We start from the raw sequence: 27,966 nt of genomic DNA, 5'->3' as shown, positions 1-27,966 counted from the left end.
CACAGCAAGGTCTGCAATTTTACCCTGCTCTGACATCCTAACACACTGCTGTGATCCATGCTTACTGTCCATGCTGGCAAACTTAGCTTACAAGCAATCCCAGCTAATTTGGGTTAAGATTGCCTGTTATGGAAGAGAGCGTTTTGGAGAGGAAGCAAGTGTTTTACACCACTGAAAGACACAGAGCATGGAAGCAACCAAGCTGCATTTACCCACAGTCTTAATCCCATGGTACCATGGTTAATGCCCCAAGTGCCAGAGATCTTTGATATCCACTGAGGATTCAGCATCTCAACTTGAAACACTGACTGCAGGCAGCCACCGAGCCACAGTTTTCTAAATACCATGCTGAGAACTCAGCTTTAGAATCAGACTACAACCACGTGCTGAATCACACCAGTCCTCTGCAGCATGTTTTCCATTTCAGACTTAACCCTTCCTTGGCAGGAAGGCCAGAAAGATGAGGGCTGAAGGCAGTGTCTGCAATACACTCACCCACGTAAGTGGCAGGATGCCTTTTAAACACGGGGCTTGAACGTTCTTTGTAGCACCACGATTCACTTTCAACTCCTGCCAACAGGAACCCAGCCTGTAAGTTCACAGCACTTGCTAGCAGCAATTAACTCTAAGCTGCTGAAGAGTGTGTACAATGTGCTGCATTGCTATTGGAATGTCCACAATCAGTTTGTTTAACCATAGAATCAGCCTGCAAAAACAGTGTGCACGGTACATTCACACCAGGACACTCTGTGTTGCTTGTCTACTCTAATTAAAAAAAAAAAAAAAGAAAAAAGAAAAAAGGATAGAGCAGATCCAGAGAAGGTACTGACAGGGATAAGTAGGATGACTGGAGATATAGAATGGATTTCATGCAAGAAAAAATTGTTTGAGGCAGAAGCTGAGGTGCAAAGTGACAGAGCTATGAAAACAAAGCCAAGAGGAAGCGTTTAGCTCCTGGCCTCTTGCAACAGAAGAGATGGTGGGCACAAAATGAAACTAAGCAGCATGTCCAAAACAAAAGAAAGTGCTTCTGCTTCTGTGGCTACACTGTGGAATGACATCCTGTAAGACAGGGCTGATTATAAAGTCCGTGTGAATGCAAAAGGCCAGTACACAAGTTCTTGGGGAAGGGGAAAGACAGGGAAGCCATCAGGGGCCTTGTAAGACAGATAGTCAGGAAGTTCCTGCTCCAAGGTAGTCTCCTGTCCAAGAAAATGGAGGCAAACTACACCTAAGTCAGCATTACTCTGTTTTCTGTGTTCTTATATGACCCCCAAGATACCCATGTCTGAGGCAGAACACTGTGCTAAATGGATCTGCTCCCTGGGCACATTGAGATTCTCACGTAAAGGTTTCCACAGTCTCTCAATACTAGGCACATTTTATGGACTAGGGGGTAATAAAAATAAAAATGAAGCAACAAGTGCTTACATTATTTATTTATGGTCATATTACAAGTCTGTGAACAATCTGGAAACAGAAACACTCCCAAATTCCAGTGCCAACTTCACCAGAAGGAGAGGCGGTACTAGAAAGCAGGGAAGTTGCCCTATTACTCAATTGAGGGATCAAGCTATGGAGGCTAAATTTAAGCCAGGTATATGGAAGAAGCACCTATCCTTTCTAGGACAAAGAGGAAAGATTACCTGGGATCCCATAAAAAATTGTTCACCTGACTTGGAATCTGTACTGCTGAAGAAGAACAAAACCACTGTTGGTTTAGGATATGGTGTGCACACAGCAGTGCCTTTGAAAAATTCCCATGTGCACATTTGTGAAGCAGGTACAGAGACACAGCAGGGATAAGAGTTACAGCCCTGGCAACGCTGCCAGTATACAGATTCCAGTCTGACTGGGCATTTTTTAAGCCCCTGTTGGGTACAGAGAAAAAAATCACTATTTCTTAAAATTCTCCCCAGTCTCTTCCTTGAATACAAGCTGGAGGTGCATTGCCCTGGGCACAGGGACTGTGGTTAGAGAAATAGCACAAACCTCCGACTACCCCAATACTCCACTTCATGAGCCTGCAAAAAAGGGCATGAAGATACAGGGACGCTTTTTACGTGCAATAAGCAAGAATCAGGTCAAAGTACAGCCCTTGGACTTGCGAAACAAGCCTTTCCACGATACACCAATCAGCAAGAATGGCTGAGAATCCTCCACTGCTCTCACCTTCCCCAGCCTAGCCCCAAAATCGTAACTCAAAGAAAGGCGAGTCCTTGCACGTTGCATGTTTCAGACAGGTTTCAGAAGCAATCACAAGTGGTGAGACTGCCAAACCAAGCTGGATTTTGATGTGAAAGGAGAAATCTGAGAGCTACCCTGCCTGCTTAATGCTGAAGAAAACCAAAGCTGTCGAACAAGCCACAAGTGAGAGAAAGTGAGCTATCCACAAAAGATGAAATTGTTATTATTCGTCAGTGCTCCAGTGGTTCCCCTGGAAAGGAAGTGACTTCACTCTGACTGTGGATTCAGTGAACATTTTATACTCTTTGGCGAAGAGGAAGTGCTCCTGTAGCTGGTGACATCTGCAACCCTTCCTCCAGCACATGGCTTGGCACATCTCCTCTAGCACACAGTCCATTATCTGCAATAAACACGCGTAGGAGCTCCCCAACCCAGCATAGACTGTTGCTTCTCTTATGTGATGTATATGCATCACCCTCCTTGGCTTGTGGTTTGGAGACTTGGGTGATTAAAAATAATCACCACTCTGTCCAACTATGGGAGTTGCCTGAGCTGTGCATTCTGCCTGAGTGCAGGAAGTAACGTGTAACCGAGACGATGCAAAAGAGCCTGCAAAAAACCTGCCTTGGAGCTCTTCAGCAGCATTTCAGTTCAATGGCTCACAGTGCTCTGGGAAGAGGCAAAGCCTGAATGAAATGGAGCAAGGAATATTTATGCATCCTGCTCCAGTGAGTGAGCGCATCCACTGAAGCCAGTTTTCATCCAGCTTCCCCCTACACACCTTCAGAGTAAATGTGCAAGTTCAGAGTAAATCCCAAAGTTGTGAAACAGCAGTGCAATCCTAGAGCCCATTAAAAAGCCCCCCCTCTTTCCAAACCAAGTCTGGATCAAAGCACAGCTAGCATTTGCACGTCTGCTGGAACATGGCTCACACACACTCTTGTCAAGTTTTACTGAATGAAAGCTCAATACATAATTTATCTACTACACACGCTTGTGAAGTAGTAATTACACTATGCATGCATAAAAATCAGACAATGAATTTAAATGACCCGTTAAAGGCCACAAAACAAGTTGGTGGCTAAGTCAAGATAATTGCAGCTACCTCTGAGTAATCCCCTATCAGAGCATGCAATGTGTTACAGAACTCATTTCTCTCAGTGAAAAAAGGACCATAGCTTATGAAACCAAGCAATTCAGCTCACATCTTCTGGTTTACTAATCAAGCTCATAGAACAAAAGAAGCTGATCTTTCATTATTCATACCATTAACTACATTGTAAACTAGTTATTAACCCTGCTAGTAACAGCCAAACATGGGCAGGCACATTAAGTACTACCAGTTAAAATACAAATTCGGGTTCACACACAAATATGTACCAGTTTAGCTGTTAACACTGAACCTCACCAGGCACGTTTCAAGCAGCAGGTCTCACAGGGTCCTAAGGACTCTTACTCCTACATGTCAAAGAAATTTTTTTACTGATAAAGACTGTGTATGTGAGCTAAGAATCCGTGCCCTTTCTGTGAAAAAACCCAAACAAGTACAAGACAAAGCATTCAAGCCCAAAGTTATTCTGGTGCAGAGATAAGGCAGAAGTAGCACTTGTAAAATATGAATGATAGTACTGACCTCCATAGCAGGACATTTAGTATTTCTGTATTGTAGTGTGTGTGTGTGTGTATATCTATCTATCTAATCTCACTGAGAACATAACTGCTGTTTAGAATAGGGAAACAAGTACAGAGAAACAATTTAATTTCCACAAATATTAAAACCACTCCAGCTCTGAGGGGCAGGGCTGCACAGAGATGCTATTTGGTAAACTGAGTTAAGTTACTGCTACAGGGCCATTAACACTGACTGGACTACAGTAAAAAGGAAATGGAACACTGTAAATCTAAACTCCAACTCCGCAAGACTGAGACCAGGAAAAGAGTCCTGCATCACAACTTGTCTCTGTGAATGTGATAATAATCCAAGCACAAGCCACCCAGGGGATTGGGTTGTAACACAGAGTCACATATATGTAGATGTTGCACATTTATCACAAAATCAGGCAAAGATAAGTGTTTGCAGCATAGGTGAGGAACTTTGTGGAACCACTGTCCCTCAAAGAGGATCCTCCGAACTCAAGGCGCAGAAACTTAAAGTCATGTACTGATAGGCTGCTCCTTAACTCCTGAAATTGTGACTCTGTTCTATCTCCCAAAAGGTAGAGCTGAATTCAACCAAACCCCACATGATTTTCACAGAGCTTTTCTATGCCTTGAACTTACTAAGACGTGATTTGGTGCTACTCTGCCCTTTCATATGTTATGCAAAATGGCAGGCTGCTTCTGCTGAGTTCTTAAAACCACAGCGGCCTTTTCCTTTCTGGAACATGCAAGTCTGATTTTTATAAAAAGGAGTTTTGAACTCAAAGCAGGAAGAAATAATCCATGCCTGTTTGTAACCCTCACAGCATGCTGCCAACCAACATTTTCCCTTACAGCTGTACAACAGCATTCAAAACACATCCACACACATGGCCCCTCCTGGAGACAAAACACCTAGCTGAGAAAACAGTGAGCACATTTCTCCCCAGGAGCAAGCAGGAATCTTGCTTTCCAAAGCTGCTGAGGGTGGCAGGTTTGGTTTTGTTTAACTAAAGCTCATTCCCTCTCTAGGCGCTGCACTTTGCAGAGAGAAAATAAATAGGCTGGAAAAAAACTCAGAAGCTTGCAGGAGAGAACCTGCAGGGAAGCAAGCTGCAGTGTAAACAGGGAGGCAGAGCAGGGCTGGGGGTCAGGAGGGCAGGGCTGGATCTGGTGGGGAGAGTGCAGGTACAGCCCCTGCCCTACACCAGGGTGGAGGCAGGAAAAGGGGGCCAGGAGCCACTTTCCAAAAAGGAAATTTCACCCTGCCCAGGATTTCCAAACTGCAATAATTTTCCATGGGCCAATCAGGGAGGAGCAAGGCAAACGCACCAAATTAGGAAAGTAAATACTAGAAGGGGGAGAGGAAGGAGGAGGAGGAGAACCCAGCAACCACCTCCCAAAGCCACAGTGGGAGAGGGGTCTGAGTTCCACGCTGAGCTCCACCAGCCCTCCCAGCTCTGCCTTTAGGAAGGAAGAGAGGACGCTGTGCCAGGCTCACCCCGCACTGTGAAGCCACCAAGAGTGCAGAGAGCTGCCCTGGAAGCCAGATGGCCAGAATGCATAGCTACATGCTCCCAAAGGAGCATTCCCTTCTCGGGCAGAAACACCCAAATCACTTCCCAAAGCCTGGCCCACAGGGGAGAGCTGCAAGACCCTGCTGGGGTAGAGGGGCAGGCTGAAGGGGCTGAGCAGGGATGTTTACAAACGTGTCAGCCCCTCCTCTGTAAGCGGAACTCGGAAATGAAAGGGCTTTGGCAAGCGAAACCTCAGATGTCTTTTGAGGTTTCTGAAGACTTGGCTGGATTAGCTTCTGCTCAAGACAAATGGATGCAATCATTAATCACCCTTAGTAAACACTGCGTTAGGGGCTGAGCACAATTCAACACTACTATTTCCACTTTCTCCTTATGCAAAAGAAACATTCTCAGGGAATCAAACACCAGTGGCAGGCATATGCCAGAGTCAAAAGATACAGCCTCTGTTAGCAACACAAACCACACTGTGCTGCTTTGCACAAGATGACTGAATGGAAACTAACTACCATATGTTGGCAAAGGAACCATCCCCCTCCCCTCCCAGCAACAAGCTTCATCTAAAAAGAGAAGGTTAAATATAAACTAAAAGCAGTGCCTGAACAGAGGACTAAAACCACAGCTACCTCCAGCCCCCTCTTTCTAGAATATCTGCACTGCACATCTGTGCAGCTCTGTAAGACGGTCGGAAAAACCCAAACAAGCCTCCAGATCATGCAAACCCAAACCAGCTTCATTGTGACACTGAAGTCTCAGTCTCAGCCACGTAAATTTGAATACTACTCACTGAATTAGTGCTGTCAGAGGAGATTTGCATATTATACCTTTTTACAAAGATTTCAATGAAACTCTGTAACTTCAAGTCCTTGCTGAAAAGAAAATATTCCAGACAGTAACTTGATGTTCAGCTTATTTCTACTGCACATCCACGAATCAGATCATTTACAAAACAGGATACTCGCCCAGATGTACATTCAGATTGCTACAGCCCCTCAGTACATGGTCAGCATCCTACCCCCATTTCCTTCCATTCCCAGGAAACCACGTGCCAATGGCCACCCTTGTCCCTAACTTCAGATAACAGCAGCACCACCCAGCAACAACAGAATATTACTGAGATAAAAATAAAGCAGGCAGTCTTAAGATAGAAAGTATATGCCTGCTTTCTTTTCTCCATGCACATAGGTAGCTCTGAATAAATATTTCTAATTCCATTGCCAAAGATAGACTCTATATGTAACTCTATAGTGTGAAACTTACACTCACGTTTCTCCTTGAACCCTCTGAGCTCTTAAACAAATCCTTTGTGCCCTACTGCCAGCCACCATAACGTTTTTTAGCAGTCTTGCATCGTTTTGAACACCAGAGATTTAACTAGTTATTTTTAATGGGGTATTTCTTGCAGCAAGGATTCCAAACGAAAGAGGGCTGACAGACTGATGTCAGAGAACACATTTTGGAGAATGAACATCTTACCTGATAGTGCCTGTGGGGGATGGGAGGGGACTGACCACGCTCCGGAGATCCGGCTCCGGGATGTGGATCTTCAGCGGTGATATTTGAGGGTAAAGTGGCCGAAGGGGATGCGTTGAGGCTTCCTCTTTTACTTCCTCTTTATGGTATAAAGATGTGAACTGGATCTTTATAACCGTGCTAGGGAATCGGAAAGTACATCTGGAAGGGAAAGAAAGGGAAAAGTCAGTTTCACGGATGATACTGAACGTATTTAAGAGGTTTTGTATGCAATTGATGAATTAATTCAAAGTCCACCATTCAGCATCTTTCTGCCCAGTATCTTGGGTTGATTTACTGATCATTCATAAAGCTCTGTAAATATATCACAGTGAATCATAGATCACTTAGTGATTAGATGCAAACTGAAGGTTTGGGTAAGTTCAGTGATTTCCTCAAGGCCATGTATTCAATCAGTGACTAAGCAAGATGCACTCCTGTAACAACAAACTCTTGGGTTCCTGAAATGTATCAAGGACTAGGATCTATTTTTAATTAGCTCATTGCACACATCTCAGGAAGATCCAAGTCACTAGAAAGCATCAAACCACAAGCGACAGGGAGCAAAACAGCCATAAAGTCCAGACAGAGCAACAAACAGCCTCCAGGTAAGACTAGAGAGCTTTATTTAAAGACTTGCCTCTATACATTGTATAATTGGTATCTATTTATATTGGTGCACATGATGCTAAAGGATCATCTAGCAGGTTTCAGATTAACATATATTCATTTAGAAGTGCCTCCCTTTAGGGTTACAGCTAGCTGGGTTAGAACAGGGCCTCAGCAAGCCTATGGGGGCCTCATTTCTTCTCTAAGTAACACTTCTTTCCAATTGTTATTCAGGAAAAAAAAATCATACATCTGCAAGTGCAGCCTTCAGGAGATGCTGGGAAATTCAAAAGGAAATAAGCACTGACATTTTCCATATCTGAACAGAAAGCTTTCTAATTTCCAGTGTCTACAGTGAGCACAGGGCTGTGAGAGCGAGTGTTCTGCAATTCTTCTTATTGCACTTTAATTAGACAATCATGTGCAATCAATACAAGCTTTCCAGGGATCATTTCACTGATACTAAGGTTAAAGCAGCAGGAAATAAAAACCAGGTTTCACCGTGGGAAAGGCCAGCAGAGCACAGTAATTGTGCTGGATTCCAGCATCTTGCCTATAGAAGGAAAAGAAGGGATTTGGGTGATGTTGTTCTAGCACTGTAAGTGCTGGTGCGGGCTGAGCAGAATTCTTTTAACCAGTGCATTATTGAACCCTACCAGGTAACAGAACAAGGTGACAAGCAAGTCAGTCTGTTTTTTTGACCACCTTGTCTTAATGCTGCTATTGACAGAAATGCAGCTCTAAAACACACTCGATTGCTCTTGGTTCTTTGGCACAAGCTGATTGTGCTGTAAGGTAATGCTCAAAATTATCGTTCAGGCATGGGAAGCTCATTCCTATCTCCCACCTCATCTCTCAAATGAGCTGGCTCAGCATTCAGTGGCTCACAATGGCTCTGCTAGTACAGCAGGAGTTTGCATTGCATTTAATTCACTTCAGAGGTCCTGCCACCTGCACTCATTAATGCATTAAATAAGAACATCATTGCTGGCAATGCAGCCTAATTGTGTTTATCTAACCCTTCTAAACAGGGTTCCCCGCAGACTCAACATGAAGGCATAGTTCAAAACAGTAGTGTCCGTGCCTTGCAGTGTCTGCCAGCAGCAGGCACCAACCTCCTGAGATGAACCTGAAACAAGGATCTTGAGCCACTGCCCTGGCTTTTAAGCTTTGTACTGCTACATGGATTTGCTTAAAGAGAAAAAGCTCAAAGTACATACATTTGCAATGAGCATCACATGGACTAAGGCTCAAAACCAGTATGAGCAAAGCCTCATCATTTCTCAAGCCCTTATCAGGGAAAAAGCTGAGCTGCCTGTCAGAGAGCGATGGAATTCTCTGCTGTAACACCAACTGCTCAGCATTTTCCAACATCTGAGTCAAGGACAAATCAGCCCCTGTTCAACAGTGTTCAGTGCAATCCCAGCCTGCTGCTGATCAACAGGCCTGACTACACAGAGCCCTAAGGCAGTTTTGCAGCACTGCTGAGGCCAGGAGATCCCCCACTGCAGCCTCATAGCAATAACAAGCTCTATCCCCCTGCCACTTAAGCCTTCCTTTCAGAAGGACCCAGTAATGCAAGATTCATATCTCTTAAATTGTTCTGAGGTGATGGTAAAGTAACTCCTTAACTCTACTACACTCACTGACGCTGCAGCAACGTTAGCTAAAAAGTGATACCTGCACCAAACCACCGTGAGAGGCTGTCCCATCAGCCTGTGAGTGCGGGCAATCTCAAGAAAATCTGTTACTTTCCCAAAATCATGAGTCAACCTGAAATGTGAAGTCTAAACTAAGGCAGCAAACATGTGCTGAAAAGGCCCATCCAGCAGTGCTTTTCCCTGCGAGCCTCCCCAGAGCCACCCGATCCAGCCATGTGATTTACCCGCAATCTCAGGCTACAACCAGCGGAGAGAAACAGAGCCTGGGCTGACTACACAAGCAAACAATTTGTTGGCTGCTGTGATTTTGTTTTTAGACAGACAGGCTTCCCAGTTCACTGAAGCAGAACCCAGGATGTACAACCAGCTTTTGTGGATTATGGTAACTAGCACGAACATGGCCATTTTGTAAGGAACCAGTCCCAGGAAAACCAGGGAGTGGACACATGTAAGGGTGCTCACAGCTTTAGAAAGTCCTGCAGCCTGCTCTGTGCTGGCTTCAGTACTGACACTGCCTGAAAAGCCAAGCTGGGGGTAATGTAGCCGAATTTATGCTTTTCCTGATGTAAAAACCTGAGACCCAAGAAATGGAAATGCAATGCAAAGCAGATTGTAAATTCCTGCGGAACTCCTCCCTTCCCTCAGGGGTGAGAAGGTGCCTGGGATTAAGGTTATTGTTCCAGTCTATCACAACCACCACAGCAATGCAAACAGGGGCACCAGCACAGCTCAAGCAACTGCTTCAAATCAATACAGCCTAATGCTGGGGAACCATGTCAGTGAGGAATCACAAAAACATGATTTTGGAATCATCTTGTCACAGGAATTTTCATTACACTGAACCTGAATACAGTTTTAATGAGCTTTTCTATTGTTCCCTTAATTACCCTCTTTCCAACCAAGAGGATAAACTCAAATTATATCAGGTAGTCCAATTTAGGAGTGAGGCACATTAGTGCAGGACTTAAACCTTTGAGAATTACACTTCTACAGAAGATAAGCCGGACAAGACAGACAACCCAAGCAGAACTGAGCATGCATTCCTTAAGATTACTGTATATATTTCAGGTTATTTAAACTGAGTTATACTATTTGATCCATGTTGCATGATTCCTACCAAAGATGCAATAACAATTTTTACTCCCGCTTAACATTTTCATGATGAGAAAGAGATCAATCTGAAAGCACAGACTGGACTCAACATAAAAAGCATAATGGAGTTAACTGGTATTTCCAAGGGTGCCCAAGAAGCAACTCTTTCAAGCACCTCTGAAATTTCCAGCTGATTAGATGGATGAATTAATGGTCTGCAAAATCTTTGGTCTTGTTACTGGCAGGAAGAGCCTGCCTCAGTTACAGATCTGCTGAATTTACTCAATAACCTGCTACAGACAGGTACGTGCTGCCATCAGTCCCTGGCCATAGAAACCATATGGTCTGAACTCACAGTTACAGCACAGCACATACATAATTCCTTGTGGGAAAGGGTTCTAATTTCTCTAGGATGCCTTGCAAGGCAGTGAGAATAGAAAGCTTTTTCTTTTTAGTTTGTATTAAAACTAAAGACACACAAACAGCCTCCCCAACCACCAAAAACTGCACAGAAACAATCCTTGCCTTCTTAGATTACAGGCAGGAGAAAAATGGATTGCTGGCTCTGTGCTGCCTGCTGGAGTGCACAGAATCCATAGCAGTGGCTCAATGCATGCTATATATACATTGGAGACCAAGGGGAAGAGAAGGAGTGCACATTCCACACATGGTTACAGTCACATAAAAGATGTTGCTAGAATTTTGTTTGCTTGTTTTACACAAGACAGATTTTTCCAAAAGTTTCCTGGATGAGCTCCTCCCACTGACAGCACAGCTCCCATGCTATTAAGGCATCCTTCATGTGGTGAACCAGTGACAGTGACCACAAGCATTTCATCTACATAGAGTCTGAAAATAATGTGCTAGGAAACACTAGACTTTACATAAACAGTCACCCTACAGCAGACTTCAGGAAGGATGGTTAGGGAAAAAACCCCAACAAAATGACTGCATACCCTGCATGGCTCTATAAAAAGCAGACATTCTCCTCCTCCTCAAAGCACCTTTTACTCACAGTTGCAAAGGGAACGGAGATGCAATTGCCAAAACATAGTACCAGGTTCAATAGAAGCTATTACAGTCACTGACTTCTTTGTTAAAGCACCCTGAGTGCTGTTAACACCAAATGACTTCTGCTAAGATCTGCTCCATGACAGCAAGAAAAGGCTATTTAAAGATTTTAAAAGGAGGCAGGAAACTGTGCTGGATTTATGCTTGTACATTTACATGGAGGAAAAGCACAGTGACAAAAAGAAGGCAAATCATGAGAAAGCCAAGGTGAAACATATATAAAAAATATACAAAAATGTATATATAAAACTTGGAATTATATACATATGTATATATATATAATGTTATACATATAAACATAATGCAGTATGTTATGTTATATATAAACATTCCAGTTCATCATGCAAAAGGAATAACCAGAAAAGTAAGCTGGAACTGTTACACATGTGTTGTAACCAGCAAGTTGGTACCATCTTTGTCTACTTTATCTCACCATAATTTATTAAATCCTGTTATTCCTGAATGTTGGGGGTATAACTGCACCAGTAGCATCTGTGGTACAGTGCTGAGATGCAGGTCGAGCAAGAAACATTGCAGGAGGTGTTCTGTTAAAAATACCACTTTTTACAATTTGAATCCAATGGTACCACAGGCCTCAGGTTTCATTCAAAAACCTGCTTAAGCTGGACTGTCTCCCTCTGCTGCAAGGGCCCCTTTCCTTTTCAAACATGCAGATACTGTAACCACCCAGTTGACATTCAGTATCTCAGCCTTTCCCACCATCACTTAGACTTTGTATCAGCATTCGTGTGAGCAGCAGGACCAGGGCAGTGACTGTCCACTGTCAGGTGAGGCCACACCTCAAATGCTGTGTCCAGCTCTGGGCTCCTCAATTCAGGAAGGACATTGAAGGGCTGGAGCATGTCCAGAGAAGGGAACAGAGCTGGGGAAGGGTCTGGAGCACAGGTCCCTGAGGAGGAGCTGAGGGAGCTCAGCCTGGAGAAAAGGACGTTCAGGGAGGACCTTCTTGCTCTTGACAGGAGGGTGCAACCAGGGAGGGCTCAGACTCCCAAGTAACAAACAACAGGACAAGAAACTGCCTCAAGTTGTGCCAAGGGAGGTTTAAATTGAACATTAGGAACTGTTTCTTCACCTAAAGGGTTGTCAAGCACTGGAACAGGCTGCCCAAGGCAGTGGCAGAATCACTGTCCCCATGTAGATGTGGCACTTGGGGACATGGTTCAGTGGTGGCATTGGCAGTGCTGGGGAAATGGTTGGACTCAACGATCTTAGAGGTCCTTTCCAACCTACACAATTCTGTGATTCTGTGATGTGAAGGGACAGTAGTCCAACTCTTGAGGATGAGGCAGTTAATCTCTACCATCAATAAATACCTTGGATTCAGCAGAGGTGGCCAGCCAGAGCTCTAATCACAGCAGCACGTCATGATGAAACAGAACTGTGTCATTACTAGCTAAAGTTTGACCAAAAATGCCCACAAAAACTCTTGTAAAAGAGAAAAAATCCCAACCCCCCCACGAAACAGCTGTTTCTCTGTCCCCTGTAATTTCTCTGAAAATCGTTTGTTTTGTGCCAATTACACATAGCTCACCCCAAAGATTACAGTACCATTTCCATGCACAAAATTCCAAAATTACGTTGTGTTTCTCAGTAAAAGTGAGAATTTGCTGTTAGTCATCTCTGTCAGGCTATTACCAGCTATTTCAAGATACCTGACATAATTCTACTGGAGGGCAAGGTGGATACTTGTCACCCTTTCAGCGAATGTGTACCATAAATACCAAAATTTCAGGCTACAATCAATGTGCAGGTGCTGTGCAGAGCAGCCATTACAGAAAAGTGCCCAATTACCTCCTGTAACTAATTTTCTTCATCTTCTGTAACCAGCTAAGCAAAGAACCACAAGCCTGCATCTATGAAAATCCTAAATCCACTCCCTATTCACAAAACCCTTTGAAGCAGTGTGAAAGGATGTGCCTTGGACAACATACAAGACTCACTGGGAAAGTTTAAGCACCTGTGCACCAAAAATGAAACTAAATTTGGTTAGAAAAAGATAAGAGTTTGCTTCACTTAACTAAACATGTATCTAAGCCCTGAAGGTCTGCCCACAGAGAGATAAGCAAACTGAGACAAGAACTACCTGAGATTCTAATTTCTTCAAAAACAAGGCTCTGAGAATTGCTGTGACCTCTGCAACAGCTGATCTGGGAGTATTTATTTACCGAGACTTGTTGCTTTGTGATGCTGCACTCTGCCCAGGGACAGTAATGCTTTTCAGAACTTCAGCTTTTCTATAGCACAAAGCTTCACTGCATCACCTAGCACAAAACACTTCAACTGCAAAATGTTGAGAAGGATATCTCCCATTTCAGTAACTAAAATAATCAAATCAATGTTCTCTACCTTCACAAAAATAAACTCGACCCTTACACCCCAACGGGAATAATCAACACAAGTATTTTGCTCAAAATGATTATGTTGCTGGAATTAAGCTGTCTGAAGCAGCAAGGTGTGCAAAAACACAAGTACAAAAATCACCTTTCAATCACAAGTGAATTAAAATGAGTATCAGTTTGAATGATTGTCATAAAACCATACAACAAGCTCTGAAAGCTGTCTGAGCTGTCACCGGAGATAAGGTACTATTCACCCCTCCTTTGTAATAAAATAATAATAATAATAAAATCATCCAACATTTCCTGTTCCACTCCCTACCCTACAATCTTTTCCCGTAAATAGCACTTGCTAAGCAATACCAATAAGAAAACAGTTATATCATCTACTTGGGTAGTGCTATCTGCATTCCAAACAAAAAAGTCAATTGCACTGACACTACAGACAGTTCTGAAGGAAAGAAGACAGATACATTTTATTCTTTTTAGTCTAAATACACTTCACAAAACAAGCATGTGCTTATCACCATGGCAATTTAAGAGTCACTATAATGCTTCTCCTTACACATCTCTACAGGCTACGGGACATACACAGTGTAACCACCACAGTTTTAAGAGTGCTTGGTTCATTTTGGAGATTACTGCAGTCTAAAAGTACAGAGTTTTCAGCATTTGCTATTTCCCTTTCAACTGCTCTACTGCTCTGAGCAGTTTTAGCACAGAAATCTGATTGAAGACCTACCCATAAAGTCATTTATCAAACACACAGTGAAATACCTCGTGGCTGGTAAAATAATTTGTTGTATACATGAAGATAAGCAAAGGGTCTGCAAGTAAATGGTGAAGTCCAGAATCCACATTTGTTCTTCCTGAAGTGAATCAACTCAATCTGAAGAAAAGGAAGACAAGCAATTGGCCAAACAGCAGCAGGGCAAGGAAAGAAACTGCAGAGCTCCCTGCAAAAATGCCTCTGGTATTATCCACTATTGTTCAGTGAGAGGAAAAGCTAGAAAAATCATTGTTACTCTTTGTAACATAACTGACAGAAAACTAGATTTAAAAAGTACTGAGATCATCTGCAAATAAAGGAGTACAGTGATCTCCCCCACTGCTCCAATGACAGAGAGACCCATTGTAATGTTTGGTCACAACTATTCTCTAAGTCACCACATGAGTTCAGATCTGGAGGACGGGTTCCTAACCTCAGTTACCCTGAACTCACAAATCACTTGCCCTGCATGCTTTGCAGCACACTCACTGTATTTAATATACGCTGTCATGCTTCACACTGCAGATACACAAAGGAGTTCATCTGTCAGCCAAGACTGAACCAGAACTCCCTGTGTGCATATGTGAGTGAGCTCATGTTTGAAATAATTAGTTCAATTCAAAAGACAGTGGTTTTACTTCTACTTCATGAATTTAAATTTTCTTCTGCAGGGAACTTTTTCTGGAAAAAGACTATTCCAACTATTCCCAACTATTTCCATTGCCATGTTCCACCAGATGCCCAAGTAGCTGAACAGCAGTGTTCTGGGGTCCCTGGCATTTACCCAAGCCTTAGGTATTGTTCCTGTACTAGAAATAATGTAAGCCCAGTTTTAGTAAAGGCAAGCTCACACTGAAGTCATCAGGAACTCCTTATATCTGACCCAATGGAATTATTATCAACTACCCTGTGCTTCCAGATTACTGGAAGGATTTTCTGTCCTTCCCTTGAAATGCATCTGAGTTAGCTGGAAATCCTCATCTTTCCTGGACCTGCTGGGATAAGTAATGTGAAACTGGGCAAAATTCTGTGCTTCATGTGGATGGCTCATTGGTTTCCTTAGCCTTAAAAATAACCTCCCCCAAGAGATATCAACTGTGGCATTCAATCTCATGTAGATTTATTTTAACACAATCTGAATCTGATTCTCTGCTGTAAGAGGCATTTCCTTCACCGCCATTCCTTCTCTTCTGCCATTTTCTCTCAGTATCACCCTCATGCCAACAGTACCCAAACCTCTGCACAGCAAGGCAAACCAGGTAATTGGAAAAATTATTAATTTCCTTTTTTGTTGGGAGTAAGTTGCCAGGCAGATCAGATCCCTTAGCTTGCCTTCCAGATGGCATCACCAACACAAAGAAGGTGGAGGGGAAAATTATCAAGTAGACAAAGGAAAGAAGAAGGTACCAGCAAAAATGTTGCAGATTTAGACTATAAAAAAAGACAGAGCATGTAACCACAGACTCGGATTTAAGCATCACATGATCCAAACACTGCATTCTCCTTTCAGAAAACAAACTGCAATTCATTCATTTTGAGAAAAGCTCTGGTCTTTATCAGGCAAATCACATCAGCCACATGCTGATACTCTCAGACTGGAAATTTTCAGAACTTCCTCAATCAGAGAAGTTACCATGTCTTTTTAAAATTCAGCCTAATTATTTCAAACCCTAAGTCACTTCGCTGTGCACAAGGGGACAAAACAAAGACCAAAAATGTTTTTCTGCATTCCAACAGGAGCTTCCTGGGGCTGTGTACCCATGGCAATCCTCCCATGGCAACTGGCAGGTCCTGTCTGCAGGAGTAGGAGTGGGTTTGTGGTTATCTCAGCTGGGATACACAGGCTCTGCATGCTGCAAAATCAATGCTTTTTAGTACCTTTGTGCTTCCTGAGCTTATTCACTGAACGGCCTTGAGAAAGCAAGTGCAGTAAGATGGCTGAACAAGGACAGTGCTTCAGGAAAATTCAAAATTGCCATTTCCTTGTCACAGACAAGACCTTTTCTTTATGCTCCTTGTTACTGTTTAGCTGGAATTGTACACACGATAAAGGATTTTTTTCCCTTAATGAGAAGGCACTCAGGTTGCACTGGGCTTTGCCTAACACTGCAGATCACCAAGTTTACAACAAGGTTTCCAACACAGCCAGACAAGATTTCAGATGGGCGAAGAGCGTGTGCAGGCAAGTGTATCTACTTAAAACAAATACTACCAGCAGCATCAGGCAAAACCACAACTTATGAATAGCTATGTCTCTTAAAAGCACCAAGTAAATTAGCTGTAATGAATGTTTCTATTGAGCACAGTTGCACAGGGCTTCCCTCTATGCCATTTCATCAAAGTTCAAACAAATTGAGAAACACTTCCACACAGAGGCAGATTTTCAAGTAGGTATTTTAGCAAACTCCTTTTGAAGACAGCAATGTTCATGGCAAAGTTTGGCCAAACTTCTGGGATTCTTCTCCCTGCCAGCAGCAGGCACACAGAGAAAATATCTGTGATCCTTCTGTCCCTGCACACATACCCCCTCACAGCACTGAGAACAGCAAGCTCTCGGCCACTGCCCATCCCAGGAAAAGGCAGTGAGTAAAACTCAGCCAAACAGGTGGTGGGAGGGAAGGAGTATAAACACCCCCAGGCTGATAAGGAAGGCTAAAAAGGAAAAGAGATCCCAGAAGCCCAACCCAAAGAACTACAAAATGCTGGTTTGGTTCATACATTATCTTCTTTAAAAGCACACAGAAGAAGACGAGCATTTTTGTTTTAGGCTCCAACAAGTGGATGTTAAAAGCAAAACCTTCAGGAGGGTTTGCACTATAGATACCATGTTGTGAAACTTCAACAGTCATTTTATTCTACGCATCTTTCCCACAAGTTCTTATCTTTCTTAGCAATCCTTTAAATTGCTGTCACAGATCAAATGGATAAATTGAGTTAATTTTTCATTCAAGTGAGAACACTGGAGGCTGTTTCACACTGGAGAATTAGCAGTGAAGAATCAAGAGCTGTATTTTTGTATATATGTCTTTATTTTACATTCCTTACATCTCTTTAATAATGTTCCAATTTCACTCTTTAAAAATTATTTGAGACATCAAGCACAGCTTCACTTTCAGATTCTCCCCTTTGAGTAAAACAGTGCAGAAAAGGGAAAAAGAGAGCAAACTAGGTAAGATATTATAGTTGCTGTTTTTTCAGTGTGATGAAACACCGCAGCAAGGTCAGGGAATAAATTCATGGAGTATCAAAATAGCATCTCATAGAAGAACAGGGGAGAAATTGCCAAAACTGCTGAGAAGGGTGTTTCTATCAGCTAATGGAGAGCCAGCAGGAATAGCAGGAGGCTCTCTCTGAAGTTGCCACCCTGCCTGGAGAATTAACATTATCAACAGGTCTTCTCCAGATTCTAGTATCCCCAGCTTAGCAGGATGCATTTTATAATAATCCCGCTCAGTTCAATGCCAAAAAATCCCCTACCTACCAGAAGCTGCTCCAGTCTCCTCCAGAAAGCCATCAAAGTTCAAATGGTCAGGAACATGCATTTTCAAAAGTGACCTTTCTTAAAGTTTTTCAGCAGCAACTATAAGCCAGCTCTAAGTGTCTGTTCATTCACGTTACTGCCTGCAAAAACAAGCTGAAGGATATTCTCAAAATACCATCACTATCACCAGTTATTTACAAACTGAATCCACATCTGACTAGGGATTAACTCACCTATTTAAAACATGAAAAGCCTCAACTACTAAAATGTATATTAAAATTGATTCAGAAAAATTCTGACAATTATTTCCAGACAAATGATAAGCAAGATGATGGCAGAAACCAAGCCTTGGTATAATCAAAAGAATATAATTACTCGGCTTTTATAACAAACACCATCAAGGTGAAGGGTCTCTGTTGAAGCCCACCACCAAAGTTGCCTTTTAAATACTTGTGACAACACAAGATGGTTGTTACTTGGTGCCCATTCACTGGGCATGGAGAAACAAAGAGGTGGTGCTGTAATTGTACCTCCCTCAGCTTCACATTTCAAAACATTGGAGTCAGCTTCAAAATATGCCATTCATTCCAAACCAGGAGCGCTGGGCACAGGGCTGGCTATCAGAAAACAAATTCCTGCTCCCTTCCCGAGTGCTCCTATTCCTTTGCACACCAGCACACTGCAGGTCAGCAGCACACAGGGCAGATTTCATGGAGTACAGCCAGTGCAGACCTAACTCAAGTCTGCCAAGGTGCTAAATGTATGAGCCTTAGAAGGTCTTGCCCACACCCACAAAAATCAGATGTGATTTTACATCAATATAAATTAATCTGCAGCATCAATGACATCTACCTTTTGATCAATATTGGGTAGGGGGTTTGTTTGATTTTTTTTTTATTAAAGGCTCCCCAGAGCTTCCACCACAGCATTACAGAAGCTGCTCTGTTCTGCTGTCCAGTCCTTGCTATAAACAACTTCATGTCTCTGAACACAGTTAAGTTACAGTGAACTTTTTTCTGTGTGTCATATGGCAAACCACATCTTCACCCCCCCCCCCCAGCACCACACTCTGCCAGTCAATTCCACTCTCTCATTTATTCTGCCTCTCAGTGCAGTGACAGTGCTGAAAAGCCCTGCAGTTGCATTCCCAGGGGTGTTAACAGACCTGCAGACAACATTTAGTAAGATGTCCTTAGAAGCTAAAATTAACCATAAAGCTCCTGTTTATTTTGAAGCTTGGGAATAGGGAGGTGTTTTATGTGTCAGAACGAGTGGCCTGACATCAAAAACCTGATATGAAAGTTTGCCACTGAAGAAGTGGGCTGGCACAAAGAGCAGACGAGGCTTTTATTTAAATGAAGTTGGCTGCCAGCACCAGAAAGTTTCACTATCAGCACTGCAGATGCCTGATACCATCTGTAACACATAGCAAGCCTATTATGTTATTTTGTTGTGTGTGTGGTTGTATACATAAAAATAAGGAGAGTTAAGAGACTCTATATAGCACACAACAGCCTGTGTACCACGGCTGCTCTAATCAGGTATTCCAGCCTGTGGAGGTCTAGATCCTATCTTAACCATTTCTGCACCAGCCAAGAAATATTTGATCTTCAGAGAAAACGTAAATTACGTGCAACACGTGTCTGTATCTCACTTGTATTATCAAATCTTATACGTGCAAAAGTCCCTTTCCATGTTAGGCTGATCAATCTGTTCATTTTTTAGTATATTGTCAATATTGTGTTTTATTTTTTTCCTAAAACTTGAAAATTATCAGTATCTGTGACTTGAAAATAAATAACCAAAACTTAACATGCTACATACAGACACTTCAAAAGCTAAATAGTTATCTGGTTTGTACATAGCTAAGAAGGGCCAGGAAAAAAATTGTTTTAGTTCCAGAGAAGGCTTTTTTTTACTGAACTCAGTCTCTTTTTAATGCTAGTATTTCTGTATTTTAATTTATTTTCCTAAATAGTGCTCACCTTCCAATCTTCCATTTTGAACTTCCTTGCATTCCATATAAGAGCATTGTTTTTCAAGACGTCTTTTTTAAAAGGATAACTGCTTAAAACTCCTATAGGTCACAACCCTTTTAGCATGTTTCAAATCCTGATTTCTCTCTGTGGAGATCAGCAAGCCTCTCCTACCAAGAGAAAAATAGAGGTCCCCTCCTCAAGAGCCACGGGATGTTTCCAGAAAGCCAAGCTGAAGAGAAAGGAGTGCATCACCTACACAAACTGCCATGCTCGAGACTTTTACCGTGTCACACAAAGGGAAGAAGGCTGTGCTGACAAGGATCAGCCCCTTGCTGGTGTTTTTGGACAGCAGCCTCCATTGCACAGACACGTGGACAACATCAAAAACATCACTATCAGCTGGAAGTAGACACAGATGACCAGCCAGCCACTCCCTCCTCCCAGCCTCCTTTGTGTCAATAAATCTTAACCTGGCTGTTTGAGCAATGTTTAATCATAAACAGTTGGGAACATGCTCCAGAATATAAACAAAGGTGAGTAGGAGAAAAATGGAGAGTGCAGTACTGAGAATCACTCACCACTTGCTGCTGAGCCAGGTAACAGAGAGCAGGGAAACAACTGCTGGGGAACAGAACACAAGCACCTGGTGTTCATTTAAAGCAATGACCATGCAACAACAACAAAGTATCCAGAACTGCCGTCCCAGAAGGATTTCAAGGACTAAATGCATTAACATTCTTGGTTCTCTTAAAAACAAACAAAAAAGAAAAATTAAATTGCTTAGAACACCCACTTAGATGCATGGAAATAAACTACCCTCATTGATCTCATCCCACGGCCATTTACAACAGTCATCTTGATTCCCTTCTGTGTTGCTAATCAAGCTAAAATTAACTCCTCTCCTGCTCACCACACATGCCAGAGCCACAAAAATCAACATGGGCAACAGCATCAATTGTTTCTCTCTGCAACTGCAGCCCACCTTGCTCATGTGGTAAATGTATATTTAGGATTTACAGGATCTCTCCAGGGATTTTAACCACGTTTATCATTGGGTTGGGTAGCTGTTTAGACTGGGTGACAGAATAAGTAGCTCTAATATTTCAAACACTTCTGAACAACTTCTATTCATTACTGGCCTCTATGGACCTCTGTAAAACAGGCTGCATGCAAGTGGGGATTTCAGTCCTGTTCAGCCAGTGTCCATCTTGGAAGAATGAACATCACACTTGTCACTCCTGCTCTGACAGAGAGCTCAAATGTGTCTTAAGGCAGCATCTCCACAGAGCCCTGGAGGACCCTTCATTCCCAGAAGTTTGGGGCTTATTCAGAGGACACAGAGCTTCATTTAGATGGTTGCCACTCTGACAACACTGGTAAAAAAAGTAAGTATCATATCCAAGTGTTCAGTTCTAAAGCAGCTTCAGTTTAGATCCCAATGAGATGTTTCAAATGAAAAATGCCAAACCAAAACAAAATCCCAACCCCACCAGATAACAGCCACTAAACAAAGCTGAAGTACAGATCAAATTGGCAGAACTATGGAATGGAACAGAAGTTCCAAAGAGAAAACCACTCTGTGGAGATAAATACACTTCAAGTGTGTGCTTGGCAGCAGCCAAGGTTTTATGGTACTGGAAAAATATAGTAGAGCGATAAATAAGGTTAGTCCATCCACCCCCATGGTAACTTGCTGTCCCACTAAGTTAATTCAAGTGCACAGTGAAAGGCAACTCTTACGAAACAATGCAGGATGACACTTAATTCTATGTTCTGCTCTGGCCACCTCGTCCTGCACTGATCCTTCCTTAAACATCAAATTCTACACTCTAAGGCTGAAATGGCAGACACTGCATAGTCTTGGATCAGGAGCATGTTTTGCTCAGCCCTTGCAAGGGCTTAGAGGTCTGATGTGTCTCACCTTCCTGTAGGATTTCTCTTTTCCCACTTTCCCCAGGCCTAAGGGAGCACTGCCAAACCACAGCTCCCAATCCCAATGACAACACGTAGCCCCTGGCTGCTTGAAGACTTCTGGACTGTGGCTACTCTGGCAGCCCCAGGCAGTGAGCCTGACATTGCTTTTCAGAGATGTCACAGAAATTCCCAACACCAGCTCTCTAATACACACACACTTACCACTTTCTGGTGCAGTGTTTCTGCACCAGAAAAGGCTGCCTAGCCCCCATTCACACTCAATTTTTCCCTGCTCCAAGATAAACCTCAAGATACGAGCCTAAGTCTGGCTTCCATTCTACCACAGCAGAGACCACAAGAAGTGACTCAGCCTTCGCCACCACCTCTCACTCCTTCCCTGCTTCTGTGAAATTCAAGAGCCCTTCTGAGAGGTTTTCCAAGCCTCTGCTGGTCCCACCGATCTTGGTTAAAATGAAAAAGGTCAATATTAACTATTTTCCTTCTTTGCTCATCTTGGCAGAGACACTCAACTATGTTTCCCCCTCAATCATAAACCACAATTAACACCTACCTCAGTGCCAAAAAAAAGCCCCACCTGCACCCACACTCAGAGGAACTTCCCTATACCAGCTTCTACACAGAGTTCTGTTTTCAATAAGAAATTAAACAGTACACCAAGAATTAAATATGTACTGACAGTATGGAACTAACTGCAGGGCCACAATTGGCCTCTACAAGAAGCACTGGTTATTCATTTCCATACCTCACTCAATACCAAGAATTTTAAATCTTTGCTTAACTGCCATGGAACTTTCAGCTGGCTGCACATCCTGCCCCTTTTACCACACAAGTCTGTCCACTGCTGCCACAGGCAAGCAGCAACTTCAATTCTATCCCCATTTTCATTTTAACTCCCATTTCCTTGAGAAGACTCTTTCTTTATTAGTACAAGTATCCAGACTCTTGGGAAATTTTTATACCCAAGAGAATAAGGGAAAACTAATCGTTAAAATAGCAGTTCATAAAATCTCCTAATAACCTTTTCAGAGAGAGGCACTTGTTTCAGCATCTTTGCTGGATACACTAGAGCAGTTTGATTCTCATGTAAAATCTCATTTACAATGCCATCAACTTTCTTCTAATGGGCCATTCATCTTAGTAGGGTTTGCTTTCAAGTAGCCAGCCCAATACCTTGAAAGGTCTCACAAGCCATTTAGCAGACTCACCCTTCCAAAGCCAGGGAACTACCTATAAACACATTAAGGAAGGCTGTGCAAAACAAAATCACCTCAGTAAAGCTCAGGAAAAAATCCTAATTTCCACATATATATGCCAGAAAAAGCCTGTGTGTGGGATGGTACTAACCTTTGAATTCAATCAGACTCTCTAAGAGGGCTCTAACACGCAGAGCATGACTATGATGTATTTTCCTTTGAGGCTGGTTCAGTTCATTTAGAAAGTGATTTGGAAAAGCTAATGTACTATTTATGTACTTTATAAAAAAGTACCCATATGGAGTTAAGACTTTGCAAAATGTTCACACAAGTCCGTTCCGCTCCCTCTGAAGACATTTCACAACCCATTCAATACCCAGTAGAGGAAGCCAGGATTACTGTTTTAAAACAGCTCTGAGGGTAGTTTAAATGTTTTAAAAGCTGACAACTCCTAGACTCAGAGCCAAATAAACATTTGGGGCAACACAGAGCCTCTTACACAAGTGTCTACAAAAGTGACATCCACCTGCATCCTTCCAAATACTGACATTTAAAATAAAGGTTAAAAGAGAATCCCAGGCACAACCTTCCCTCCCTCTACTAAAGAAGAGAATAATTTTACTATGATTCAGATGATGATGCACTGAATTGGCTTGTGAAAGACCACCTAGCAGGACATGGTTTAAGACTGCAAACAATATAAAACAATCACAAGATTTCTACGGTATTTTAAATCCTGCCAGTATATACAACTGCGCTGAGGGGTTTAATCCTTGCAAAGAATTTAACCAACTGAAGTGACAATGACTCTTGCAAAACGCAGCACATGTGGAAGTTGTCACCACAGTGGTTTCATTATTTTTAAATTAGGAACATTTTAGAGAGTTACCTTGTCATACTACTGGCATAGTTTAATACTCCCTTTCCTTTGCTTCAAGAGAATATACAGAATTAGGAAAACATTTTACTTTAACGGATGTACCTTACCTGGAAGATTTATACGAGCTTCATAGTTTGCAGTATCAGCTTTTTGGGAAACACAATTCTGGCCCTTCTCTGCTATAGGTTTTTTTAATAGGAATTCTCATTCTTGCAATGGAGAACAAAGCAGGAAGAAATTGAGAAGAAACTGTAGCGTCTTAGAGAAGAGGATGCACCCACTTGGTGACTAGGGACCTCAGATTCAGAATCAATATCCATCAAAACAAACTTGTTTCCCAACTTCATCCCGTGGCTGTTCGCAGTGAGCATCGCTCTGGGACACATGATTGTAAACAGATGATGTGCAAGTCTAAATTACTTGACTGTGCCTATTTTCAACAGCCAGTTTGCATATGCCTTGTTTACACAAAATACACACAAAAAATGATAGCAATCCTTTTATTGAACCACTAACAATCAGGAATTTTCTCCTAAGAATTCCTATGCCTGAAGGAAACTTCAGTGCTTGCCTTAATATTCCATAAAGGCATTAGCAGCCAGCCTTTGACTTCCTTTGCAGGTCTTCCCAGGACTAAAACAGTTTCATTATCTTGTCTCATTAGATGGTGTCTGAGGGAGACATGGGAAAAGAAGAGCCATAGTAATTATCCAGCTGAATGGACAAGGCAGGAGGCAAAGCTACCCAATTGCCAGGCTTGTTGACAGTCAACATCCCTTTACACATGGTGGGCAGGCAGCCACCAGCACCACTTTACGCCAGCCATGAGACAAGTAAAAAAAGGAACAAGATCAATAAATAAATAGCAGTTGGCACATCTCCCACACCAAGAGCCTACCCTTACTAGTTTGGGTTACGCCTCAAACTGAATATGAAAAGCAAAATCCTTTTTGGTCTACCCATCAGATAGAAACAAAATTTGCTTTCTGTGTCTAGTCCTTTTCTCCTCCCACACAATCAGGATTCTGAGTGTGTAAGAGTCCAGAGTTCTTATGCCCTCGAGAGAGGAAAGGCCTGAAGTTGCTCAAGAACAATTCCTTCAGCAAGTGCACAAACTGGCTCTGCAGGGAGTCCAGTCCTGCTTAGACAAACTGTTGGTGGCTTCTGTATGTGGCCTAAAGGGAGATAGAAGATTAAAACAGTTTGTGTGGGAAGATTTCCCAAAGCTCTCCTTGAAGTGGCATGAAGCAGAAAAAGGGGGTACAGTTCCAAGGTTGTACTTCAGAGAGAGATGGAGGGACATCCTTTTCCACAGTCCTTACGCCACCTCTGCAAGGCTTTTTGTCTCCTCATTCTGTCCTAAAAAATGAAGCGGATTGCACTTTTACATGAAAACAGGCTCTTATGCTAGAAGATTGTTGGAGCAGGATAATAAGTGCTAACAGTGTGCTGAAAGTTTCCTTCTACTCTTCCTCTTATCCTAATCACACAGCATATATTAACAGAACCAGACAAAGACTGTCCATCTTTACTCCTTCAGCTAAGGCAGAGCTCCCAATTAACTTCTACATTATTTCTCCCCAACTGTCAAGATATCCTCAAAGAACATGAAAATTACATATCTGGTACATTTAAAGGAGGGAGGAAAACCACCAAAGTAAATTGCGCATATACAACAAACGACGACCCAAGAAATTAAACTCACTTTTAAGTTACTAAAAATAGACAGGATGGGAGGGAAGGGACTATCAATCAAATCTTAGAATTGCTGAATATTCAAAGAACAGCCTTGTAATAGACTGCTCTCTCAAGACTGCTTGAAATTTTTATGATAAAAAATGCACAAGGACATGAAAAAAGGAGCAGAAGGATAACGAAGAGCAAAATACACATGACAGAAGTGGATACAGAGTATTAATTAGGCCATTAAGATACTTAAATGTTTTACTGTCCAATAAAATATGTATTTCATAAAAATTAAGTGCCATGCAGAAGGAATGCACACATGCATTTACTGAGTTGTTCTGAAGAAACCAAAGATGTGAATTACTAGCAAAAAGCACTTGTGGACAAGAGTGAATAGACATCAGTAAAATTGTATTTGTACTATGAAAACAAAGAATATACAATTGGATGGAAATTTTCACTCAGATTTACTTAAGGGAGAAATTCATCTGCTCTATAAGCATCTCATCAATCTGCTTTTATGAGGAGTCTGCAGTCAACTGAAATGGGGAGACTTATAAATACTTGAAAAAACAGTTCAGTGATTAATACTCAATTATTGACTGAAGTGAATGCATTAAGACCAGACAATAATTTGTACTCACAATTAGTCGATTAACCATGTCTGGGAGTACATCAAGATGTCTTGTCATAGCTCACATTCAGGAGACAGAAAAAAAATGCTTCAGCTTTTTCATCTTACAAATTTGTCAAAAAAAAAAAAAATCCAAAAAAATCACTGCAAAATGACACTCAGACCTTCAGCTCCACATTTTCCTTGGGTTCAGTCTTGCATTCAGTTACATAAGGGCCCATCAGCCATTTCAGATGCATAAAACAACATTCTAACCTAAGTTTACCTGTCAGAAAACACTGCAGAAGCTCAAGGGACTTCTTAGGCATTTGTTGCAAAGCATATGCAACAGTAAGAGAACAAAGACCACCACCTGATACATCGTGGACTAAGCTTTACAGCACATTTCACTTCCATACTTTTCTTTCTTTACAGTGGATATCCTAGTCATGAGTCTGCAGTCTCAGGAAACTCTGGGATGTACAGGGACTGAACCAAAGTTAATAAAACAAAGCTGGTGTTGGACATGGCTGCATGTGAGAGAAGCCTCTGTGCTCTGGATGGCTATTAAGGAAAAAGAAAGAATCTGTACTAAAAGCAAATGAGAAAATTTCTCCCTTTTCATTAACACCACCAGCTCAAAAGCACATGATTTTTCTTTTTTTTAACCACATTTCCACTTGGATCGGAAAGGAAAGCTGTCTCATCATGTCTAACCAGCAGTGAGGTCAAGCTTGGTCTGTGAAGCATTTCTGGTTACAGAGTCCCATCGCTCTGACGGCAGAACACCCAGACACTGCTCAGACACTGAGCTAGAAGGAGCTCAAAGTAAATCACCACATGCCAGAGGAGCTGATATGGAGCTGAGTGCTAGCAGAGATCCCCCCAGAATACGAAAGCCAGCTGGAGGGAACTGTCAGATCGGAGTGGTTTAACAAGCACCTCACCAGCCTGTCCCCTTTGTCACCCCACGCTGTCACACAGCAGCCCCCAAATCCTCTCTGGCTCCGCTCTCTGCCACCACTGCACGAACTCCTCTCAACAACAGACACTAATTACCACACCTGGGCCAGCAATAAGCCTTTATTTGCATGGCATAAGTGGCAAATTCAAGTAGTTTCCTGTTCTCTACCAACATCCTGTTGCCACATCTACTCCTCCAGGAAACTGCAACACCGAGCAAGAGAATTTGGCGTCCCACAGAACAGCTCTGACGCCAAATGGCCAGCGGAGCAGTTACTGGGAGCTTGCTTACAAAGACAACAAGCACATTAATCTGGTTGTCATTTATGCTTTCAGTGATTCAGTGCAAGGCTGCCTATCACGTTTTCGGGGGGGGAGAGGGGGGGTCTAAAAAAAAGCAAACAGCATATTTTGATTTGTTACCAGGACAGATGCTCTACAGTGAGTATGCTCACACAGCTGGCACCTAAATAACTAAGATATGAATTACTACAGATTTCATCATTTTTAGTCCCCGTTTTCAGAAAAGCAAAAACTTTCACACTCATTCATCCTCTAGATTTATATGAAAACACAACAGTACCCACAGGAAGGATCCCACAGTCACCTAAGGATACATGCCATGATCAAGAGTTTGCTAGCACAAAGAAGTTCCACCAGCACAACTTGAATCCACATTTATGACTTTATAGCTGAGACTCCACACAAAACTGTACAAGACAAGTGTGGCATGTTCTCGTTAGATTCATCTTTTCATAATAAACACATCAGCTAAGCTGAACCAAGCCTGGTTTAAAAGAATCCA

The 27,966-nt window shown here is 42.4% G+C and overlaps 1 protein-coding gene across 1 annotated transcript in view; it reads right to left on the bottom strand.

Moving 5' to 3' along the window:
* Window positions 1-27,966, bottom strand: part of FOXK1 (forkhead box K1) — a 55,769-nt gene that overhangs the window by 22,258 nt on the left and 5,545 nt on the right. Inside the window, exon 2 of the mRNA XM_032125710.1 lies at window positions 6,837-7,034. Within this exon, the coding sequence (XP_031981601.1) occupies window positions 6,837-7,034 (198 nt within the window). The remainder of the gene's footprint in view (window positions 1-6,836; window positions 7,035-27,966) is intronic.

The sequence above is a fragment of the Corvus moneduloides genome, chromosome 16 (assembly GCF_009650955.1).
Source record: "Corvus moneduloides isolate bCorMon1 chromosome 16, bCorMon1.pri, whole genome shotgun sequence".
Taxonomy (NCBI): Eukaryota; Metazoa; Chordata; class Aves; order Passeriformes; family Corvidae; genus Corvus; species Corvus moneduloides.
This window is presented reverse-complemented; position numbering and strand designations above follow the sequence as displayed.